The 10,175-nt window shown below is 35.8% G+C and overlaps 1 protein-coding gene across 1 annotated transcript in view; it reads right to left on the bottom strand.

Annotated features, from left to right (window-relative positions):
- Window positions 1–1,172: 1,172 nt before the first annotated feature.
- dysc (whirlin protein dyschronic) overlaps window positions 1,173–10,175 on the bottom strand; it is a 209,279-nt gene continuing 200,276 nt past the window's right edge. The window contains exons 11-14 of the mRNA XM_071590149.1: window positions 8,261–8,485; window positions 6,539–6,673; window positions 5,537–5,615; window positions 1,173–2,915 (exon numbers count right to left, since the gene is read on the bottom strand). Coding sequence (XP_071446250.1) covers window positions 2,773–2,915; window positions 5,537–5,615; window positions 6,539–6,673; window positions 8,261–8,485 — 582 coding nt within the window. The 3' untranslated portion in view covers window positions 1,173–2,772. The remainder of the gene's footprint in view (window positions 2,916–5,536; window positions 5,616–6,538; window positions 6,674–8,260; window positions 8,486–10,175) is intronic.

The following is a 10,175-nucleotide window of genomic DNA, read 5'->3' as shown; positions in this document are numbered from 1 at the left end:
TAAAAGGTGTAGTTATTTGCCAGCATACAAGCTCTTGAGGTGAATGGAGCATTTTGTAAGAACAATTCTTTCATGAAATCAAAATTTTGGTCCATGGGGGGAGGGCTGGTCCATTATCCATGTTGTTGTTGACTTTCATATGAGATTTTTCAACTTGGCCTTTTCAGACTATTGGATGACTAGTCACTCAATCTTCTAAGTTATTCTCATCTTCAGTTGGTCTCTTGTTTTCTTGTATTTTCATCTTTCTTCTATTACCTAATTTCTTTTTGGCATTTTAGCTCATGTCCGTGAAAAGTATGAATTCTGCTGACCTCAATATAAATACCTTTTAGATGGTGAAAGTGCAAGAAAAAATTAGAGAAGTCAACTGAAGTGTAGAAAAAAATTGAAACAACTTTTTGGGAAATCAACCCTATAGAACTAACATATGACTAAAGGGAATGCTGTCCTGTTGTTGTTCAAATGTTGAAGCCAGTATTAGTAGTGAAATGTACCATTCCATAATAGGTAACTTAAAAATTACAATTTGTTAAAGTGGCATAAGTACCGAATCATGTACTAATAATAAATCCTAAATAATATGTTTATTATTTTAACATTATCATGATATACATTTGAAATATCCCCTGTGAATGTGCTTCACTCTTTCTGAGTTTCTGCTATGGACTGCTCCTCCCTTTTCATTTTCTAGCTTTTCATCTTAATGAGGTTTGCACTAATGAATAAATAAAATGAGCAAAACGTCATTGAGGATTAGGATACAGTCGAAATGCAGAATGCTATCCAGAGCTCTTTGAATGAATTATGTAGTTTTAAGTGGACAAAATATGCTCTCACAGTTCCTTAGATTTCCCTCAAAGCTAGAAACTTCTTCAGTTCCATTGGAAAACTACTCTTTCTAAAAGTATTGGGTATGAAAAAACTCAGTGGTACATTATACTGAATGGTTCTTCAGAAAATATAGTCATGGATAAGGTTTCAAAAGAAACCTTAAAGAAGGAAAGAAGAATGTACCTCAATTTAATTTTTTCTCCAACATTGGAGTTATTTACCGCATCATAAGGTCAGAGAAATGCAATTGCATACTTCAGGCTTCATGTTATTGGCTGTATTTACTTAACCAATTTTATTCATGAGTTTCAGTAATATTTAATCAAAAAACAGTAAAGTAAAGGTTTGGAAGAAGCTCTCTTTATTTTCCAGTTACAAAAATCATTGTGGAAGTGTCACATTTGCTGGCATTGTTATTTACAGTTTAGTGGACAGTGTCCATTGCAGTTGTAAAAATTGAAAAATAGGCATCTGGCAATGGAGTGAAAAGAGCAGGGGAGAGGAAATGGGGGAGCAAGATGGGAGGGTGGCATTCCACCCAAACAGGGGATGTAGGAAGGTACAAGGAGAGAAAAGTATTTGCAGAAATAACAGTACTTTGTTTTAGCTGTACAATGTTCATTTAAGGCAATGATAGATATGTAAATATTTGGGCATCTCACGCCTTAATCCCAATCTATTTAGACACATGAGGCAATTTCAATTTTCTTTTTTCATTTGCATAAAAGGAACATGGATGATCACAGCTTGACCAAAATATTCCAACCCATCTTTATTTTCCACGCAACTATTATGCTCAAAACCCCGCTCTTTCCCTGCCCACCGTGACCCCGGGTAAGTATCAACAAAACAGAACAATGCAAAACATGATCACAAAAGTAACATGCGACATAAACATGTCAATTTGTATATATATATTTTTTATTCGTTCATATATATATCTTTTAGTAGGCAACAATGATAAGAAAATCTAGTATAACATCACTCCTCTCCATTGCTCGAGAATGGATAATGGTTCCTAAATATTTGCATTGCAATGATGGCGCTCTCATCTAATTTTCTGTGCTCATTTAATTTCTCACCTCGGCGAATTTATTCATCATCCGCAGGAGCTCCAGCCACTAATCAAAGCTATTCAACAAAACAGCTTTATTGGACAACTAGGTGGCTACCAAAACCCAAAAAAATGGGGCTCATTTACAGACATTTCATCACTAATCTAATTGCATAGGAGTTTAAATTTTTCTATCAATAGCCATCTAGCCAAGGGACTGTAGTGTACCAGTCCAACAACTGTAGGTGCTTGTATGAGAGGTGGAGGAATATGAGGGAGAGGGGGGTGTCACTTTTCCTCTTTCACTATTATCACTAGCAACATCACTTTGGAGTAATATGTTTGCATCAAACAAGCATCAGGAATGAACGACTGATGGTTTAATATCGGTAGAAAACAGCATTTTCCTTTCTTTTGCTCTCTTTCTATCAACAAAATATGAGTGACATTACAGTGGCCATGGGTAAAGCAGTTGTAGCACTATTAAAGGCGCGACTGTTTATCATACATTCATACAAGCCACAATAGGCTATTTGGCACATTGTATAACGAGACAATATTTTTTTCTTAGTTTTTTCTTAAATATTCAGTCTACAACATTGCAGAGAGGTACTCAATGACCAATTAGCAATGACTCAGTGTCATACATGAGAGTGTTTGACTGAGATAGAACACGGGAGGCGTCAAAAGGCCACACATTGCCGAGGCGTCCATTTTGTTTCAGTGGGGTTTCTTTTGGGTTTTGGGAGGGTTCTTAGATGGGAGGGCAAATAGAGAGAGAAAGAGAGTGTATTAAAGAGAGACTGGTAAAGGCATGGAAGGAACGAGGAGAAGGCAGGTTCAGTATTTCACATCGTCCATTCTTCCATGGAGGCAGTCACCTTTTAAGTCTCCAAAAAGATGAGAGCCGTTGGCTTTGGCTCCAGATTTGATTTTTTAGCTTCAATGACCAAGAACTCTATCCCTGGTCTACTTTTTCTCGCAAAGGACTCTGCAATCAACCGTGCAACTTCCTGATGCCCAAGACCTGAAGGAAAAAAAGATATTTAATGAGACAGGAATCAAAACTGAATGCACATGCTGCTGATTAAAACATATAAACCTCATGATGAAGCACATACGATGAAAACTATTCACTGAAAATAAAATATATTGGATCACTGGGAAAGTATTAACTTAAGTAGTTATGAAGCATTATTTTCATTTAGAACAGTTAAAAAAAAAATTAAATGCCTACATTGGTATTTGAGTAACTAAATAGCAGAATGTTTCATTCACTTTCGTAAATCATGAATGGTTCTTTATCAAATATATAGGTAAAGCCAATTGTTAGATGGAATGTATAGTAGCATGTTTTAAGGAATATATGTGAGGAGAAAATGACTTATCTTCAGATTAACTCTCAGAGAATAAAATTATACATATATTTCAGTATTAAGATACAATTTGGTGTCTCCAGCATTACTTTATGAAATTTACCCAAAATATTGAAATGAAATGAGTAACTTTGTAAATTCACACACACTATATATAGGACATAACCTAGGTTTCAATGTTGGACATCATTATCAGGTGGCCCTCATATAAAACACAATGTAGTTGGGAGGAAAAGGAAAGTACAGCTTTCGGCAAAAATCATTGGCTGTTAATGGGGGTTTGTTTGGGAGGGGAATACCTACTGCGGGGACCACTGGATGGGAAAGAGTGATATATCTAGGAGAGGGGAGTGGGAGGAATACAAAATTTTGTTGGCAAGCTCATCCTTGCAACGGACACGTTTTATGGCCTTTATTTTTGAAATGGAGAATTTCAGTCTCAAAGTCACTTTTGTGGTCACATTCGATAAGGTGCTTTGCATAGAGGGATATTGTTATACTCCTATTCTTTACACATATTTTGTTCATTGTTCCCTCCCCCTCTGACCAAACCCCCCTTCCCAGCTATGAAGGTATATTTACAAAGTTGTGATGTCCAATATCGAAGCCAAGGCCTTGTTCTAAATTAAGTTTGAGTGGAATTACAAAGTTACTTATTTCATTTCAGTATAAATATACAAGATATCCACAGCCATATTTCCTATTAAAAAATTAATTAATACCAAAATGTTATCAATATGAACTCAAGCCACTATATTTTCAATATTTCATCAATTTTATTTTAATAAGTGTAATGATGACTATTACCAGTCATTTTACACATAAATACTGTTGATGCAGAATTGTCAGCCGAAAGTCCAACAGATTTAGTGGGAGTTAGTTCTTGATACCTTTAGCTAGGAAATTAAAAGAAAGAATGAAATTGAAAGTACAAATGTGCACCTAATATGAAAGTACATATGCAATTGTGTTTGATAAGGAGAATAGGAAAAATAACTGCATCATGAGTTTCAATGGTGATATAATTGAATACTTGTAGTCAATAGGGGAGGTGCCTGACAGCTAAAGTAATTTGCACCATTAGAAATAGGTAGGGAATTTGGTACACATAGACATTTTTTATCACAAAAAAATCTCAGGTAAACAATATACTAAGAAGAAATTTGTTGAGTATTTCATTTTAATAAAATGCTGCATGATAAAAGTTGTATTATTTAGTGGCTATTATTTTAATGGTTATTATTTTATTAATTATTGACTATTATAATTTATAGCTAGTGAGTTGGTTATTAGTTAGAATCATCATAATAACTGGTCATAAATCTAGGATTGGTTTGACAAAAACCATTTAGCAACACCATTGGCTGATATCCTCATGTATTTGCATTTCTTCCCTCAAATATGCTACCATGTGCTTGATTCATGCATGCATATGGGGCCTTCCTTCATAAATAAAAAAACTGTATACACAGTTATCAACCCAAGGGTCGGTTTGGTTGGTGATGGTAGAGTTCACCCCGTACTGAGCCTGACGGCGTGTGAAATTCACACATCAGGGTAGGGGGGCCAAGAAGATCTGGTACTCAAAAAACCAAATAGCTTGGTTGGAGCTGCAGGTGGCCAGAGACTTAACCGGAAACTGAACCCGGGACTATTCGGTCAGTAGTCCAATGCTCTACCCCTGGACTACCGCGACACCCTTCATGAATATTCACCCATAAATTTTTACCCAAAACAGCTACTTATCCTCATTAAGCCACTGTATAATAATGCCATGCCAACTTATGCTGTGACTATGATGATGACCTTGAATTCATAAATTGATGAAATACAAAGTGGGTGAGGTCTTTAAGTAAATGTTCAATCACAGGTTTCACATCACTCACTACTCAAATATTTTTCCATCCCTTTTATGTCACGTTAATGGAACAATGAATGGGACTCTAAATTTTGGATCTTGGATAAACCAAAAATTTATTGTTTCTATCTTTTTATCTTTTGGATAGCTTTGCTATTAGATACCTATGTTTTACCATTATCATAAATTAAATTCTGTCTTACTATGCATCACATAGGTCATTTGTGTCTGCTATATCCAGCAGATAGTAATACCTACTGAAATAGGTCAATATTTACCTCTCTAATTGTGTGACGAATTGGTATCAATAAAAAATACTGTACAATTACTTACTTAATTTTCTTCCTATCATTATACGTTTAGTACTCTTATGAAATTCTTTGTTCTATGAAATTCTTAAGTAAATATTATTACCTTCAACCTTCTGACCATCTACTTCCAGGATAAGCTGTCCAACCTCCAAGCCCCCAGCTTCAAAGGCAGCTCCATCTTCCTGCATAACGAGGAGAAAATAAGACTCAGTTCTTTGCCTTTATAAAAATGCTACATTGCTTAGTTTGACATTTTTAATTAATTATCATTTTACAGCCTAATGAAGTAAAAAATACCAAATAATTCGAGGTACGCACTTAACATGAAAGGATAGCATATATCTTTTGAAAAATGAAAAACTCCAATTGCCATGAACAGTTTACCTTTGAAAAAAAATACAAATGAGATTATTTGGCTAACGCCACAAGTCAAAGGATAGGGTAGATGGTAAATAAGGAAAGGGATAAGAAAGACTTTTCTTATCCCTTTCCTTATTTACCATTTACCCTTTGACTTGTAGCGAGCCAAATAATCTCATTTGTATTTTGTTTTCAAAGGTAAACTGTTTACAGCAATTTGAGTTTTTCATTTTTCAATACTACTAGCCATAAGAGCTCAATGCTATCATTATGTATCTTTTGAATTAAATATTTACATTTCATTTTGTAAAGAAAAATTTGAAAAAATTTGATCACATTAATGGCTCTAAATATCCTCTATGGGTGAATATTCATCAAGTGAATATAATAAATTATTCATAATACAAAATTACTAACCTAACAACTAATATCCCCTGAAGCAGGGAAGATTTTCATGCTTGGTTTGATAATTGCATGTATCGATAAATTAAGAAAAAATAAATTTAAAAAATATTTTATTTGGAAAGTTTATTGCTTATGTTTTTAAAATTATAAATCTCATATTAAGTATTCTTTAATATAAAACTATCATAATAGCTACTTTATTCATTCAAGAATGGTTATGCAAATGATCATAAACTATAGTAATTAACTTTGCATGATGAGCTTCTTATAGCCATTCTATTGAATGCATATTGCTGTATTATTATCATCTATTCTAGTCTGCAAGACTTGTTGCACTCACATGAATATTGATGATCCTAGGGAGTGGGTGCTTGGTATTGGCTCCTCCTTCAATAGCAATGCCCAACATGGGCCTCGTCTTTCTCACTGTTATCCGAAGATTTCCCTGCTGATCTGCAACCACTGAAGAGTTACCCTGCAGGATGGAAACGTTGGTGTTGAAAAAGGCATAATTGTAAAACCTAAGGCTCTAAGTCCAAGGAAGTCTCTGAGAGACAGAGGAAGAAACATATTGCACATATTCGTAAAAGAGCATTTCTCAGTTGCAACTTTATCAATAAAAGTGTTTGCCAAATTTATGGAACTTAACAAGTCATATAGTATTTCTATTCCCTTGGCCTGGAAACCTATGAATGCACTGTAGATGAAATAAAGTGACAAGCAATTAAAGAGTTTCTTTTATTACTATTGCCAGAAAATCATGGTACGTAATAGGCAATGCTATATATTGCATCCGATTAAAGTCCTTAAAATCTCATTTTTCCTTTCTCCGACACAGGTCTTGTGGGAAATTACTTCATGGATTTTTGGATATAGTAAAATGGAAATTAGGCCAAATATGCAAGTCATCACTAATATATATATGTATTTTTTTAGCTCAGTACTCCATAAAGGTTAAGTAATTTAGAGTGGAAATACTTAAGAGAGGGTCCTCTAATCCAAATGGGTAAAACCCAGCAATAAATGTATTTGCTGGTATACCGTTATACATGTACTTGCTTGCACATCACAATCTCCTGCTTTATATTTTGTTAATTTCCCTGGCTTCAACATCTTTCTCTCATTCCAAACTCCTATACTAACTGGTTTGGTCCTATTCTGCATCTATTTCCCTGCTGATGTCTATTCCACCTTGCAAGGATTTGGAGTGATGACGATTGTAGAAGCCTAGCAGTGGGCCGTGGAACATAGTTTCCTGGGCACACTCTCATCAGCATGTAAATCATATTTTCTTGGGAGAAATAATTGAGTGGTTTCCATCTGCCCTCTTCAATAGTGTTTTTAATACCATATCGTTAATTAAATGGCAGCCCAACTGCAGTCAGATACATTTGCATTCACCCTCCTGAGGAATAGGCACTGGGTGGACTACCATTCATCTATCTTCTAACCTTCAATTTAACTGGTAGGACTGACCTTACCAGGAGTAATTATTAATTTAAAAAATGTTTTAATTTGGGAAATCCCCTTCAATGAAGCATTTGTTTAATTGAAGGGCTGAATGTCAGTAAATGTATTTTATATTTGAATATAATTTTTTCATTTTGGATCCTGAGAAAATATGCCTTAATGATTATTTTATTTGATTATTCTAATTGTTTTAGATATTTGATACTATTACTTTTAATCTCCAACGATGAAATATGATTATTTTTTTAATGTATCATCTCTACTTATTCGTAGCATTGAGAGATATCACATCACACTGTAATATCATGCATATCCTGTATATGAACTTTTAAAAGACATGAAATTCCTATGAAAGTGTATCGCTTAAAACAAAATTCCAGGAGCAATAATTGTTTTAGCATTGATGAGAGTTATTAGCAGGTAGGGACCGACATGCACCCTTAAGAATAGACTTGCCAAAGGGGATCAAGGACGGCTGTGAACGTGGCTTTACTTGTATTGTCGACATAGAAACAAACGATTGCCGTATTTGCAGGACATGAATATCTCCGCGCAACGGTGGGGGATGGCGTAACTAGGCAAGGTAACTTACCGCGTTCTCGCCGTCCGCGTACTCTCCGGGCTGCCCCGCGGCAGAGTCCCCGCCCTGTCCGCCACCTAGCAGGGGTCTCCGTCCCCCTGCTTGTCCCCCCTGGCCGCCGCGGCCGCCGGCACCCCCTTGTCCGTCGCCCGACTCCGCCCCCGTCTCCTCGCCCGTCGTGCTCTCGTCTCCGCCCACGGCCAACCCCTCGAACACCCCCCCGCCTCCCGACGGCTCCTGGAACAAGTGGGGGAGGGTGCTTGTCAGCTGTGGAGGCGGCGGCGGCGGGAGCCACTAGCCCCCCCAACCGCTGACCACTCCATCACAACTCTCACTACACAGGGACCGTTGTCGTGTATGCAGATCTGGGATACTAGCAATCTCGACCTCCGATGTAACAATATCGAGGTGATTACGATATTTTGGTGGAGAGTGGGATAAATTACGACGTGTGACAAGTTCCCTGCAGGAACAACGCAAATTAAACCACGAGCGCAGTTAAAAGCTGAGAGAGATACCTGTATATGATAGAAATACATTTTTTCAAGCAAATGTCATAAATAAATAAATGAATTTATGAATGATCTATGATAAAACTTGGCCAATTTCACAAAATCAAGAAGGAATCAATTTTGAACACCGATTTATGTGGCATATGCTATCCATTTCTCATGGTAATTGTTTAGTGTTTCTCGGGATATTATGGTATTTTAAATAATTTTTTCATGTGAAAGGTCAAAAATAATTCATTTCTAATTCTACAGCTGGATAAGTTTAGTGTAAGAAGCACGATCATAAGCTAGTTTATTTGGATATTTAATTACTGGCTCCTATTGTTTAATGACCATAACATGGATATGGGATGACACATTAAATACACATCCCATCTCTTTCTCTCCTTTATCTGACCACATTTGGAGAAAGCCCTTCTGGCGATACTACTTTATTTAAATTTTACTAATTTAAAAGTTCTATACTTAAAATATATATTTGAAAGCGTAATGTATCAGGAAAGGTATTTTTCATATTTAAAATTTTATAATTCATACATTTTCCCTGAATGTATAGACTATCCCCATAGTGATGAGGGAAAGTTCGGGCCATTTTGGAAAAAATACCGCGCGATATAGTTTTGGATAGTTATTTAACAAGGGATAAATTCAGTTACATTTTGCAGGAAAAGTTGCGAGGGGAATTTTATAAAGTCAATTACAGAATGCATGTTCCTCTAGAATAAAATAAAATGGAATATGCTACTCTCTCTTAATTTATTCACTTCAAATCGACAAGTATTCCTAGAGCTATTGCATCGAATTGGGAAAAGAGGAAAGGAAAATTTTGTTTTCATTTCATTGAGTAGAATTTCCTTTAATGGAAATGAATACAACCTAAGAACTGATTTTTTTCCTAAATATATGTTAGCGAAACAGAGCAATCAATTTATTTTAAAATGGCTTTTTTCCTCCCATATGCAACGCAAAGTTGCGTCTCAAGAACAAAGTGTTTTAAAACAAACATTCGGTGAGAGTAGATCAAATGTTTTGGTAAATAGCTTCAAATTCATCTTAGAAAGCTTTTTATTCGTGCTTTTAACATTTTAATGCGCCTTTTAAGCCCTGCAATCGTAAAATATATATGTAGTAGATAGATTATAATAATATATATATAATAGATAGATTAACATAAAACATGCGTCCGCTTCTCAGAGTGCTATGCCCTATTTTCCAAGAACCGAGAAATCGGATACGAAGTCGAAATAAAAAGAAAAGAAAATAACTGCCGACGGTACATATTGACCCCCCACTCCCCTCCCTCCCTCAGTTTCGACCCCTTCCGCTACACATCTAACGGTTCGGTGTTACTAATCCTTCGCAAAACGGAAGATTGGAACACCTACGCGAAGAAAATACCTCAGAAGGCCACAAGA

This window comes from Hetaerina americana, unplaced genomic scaffold (genome assembly GCF_022747635.1).
Source record: "Hetaerina americana unplaced genomic scaffold, ioHetAmer1.1.p SCAF_1, whole genome shotgun sequence".
Lineage (NCBI taxonomy): Eukaryota > Metazoa > Arthropoda > Insecta > Odonata > Calopterygidae > Hetaerina > Hetaerina americana.
The sequence above is the reverse complement of the archived record's forward strand: the minus strand, read 5'-3'. Positions and strand labels throughout refer to the sequence as shown.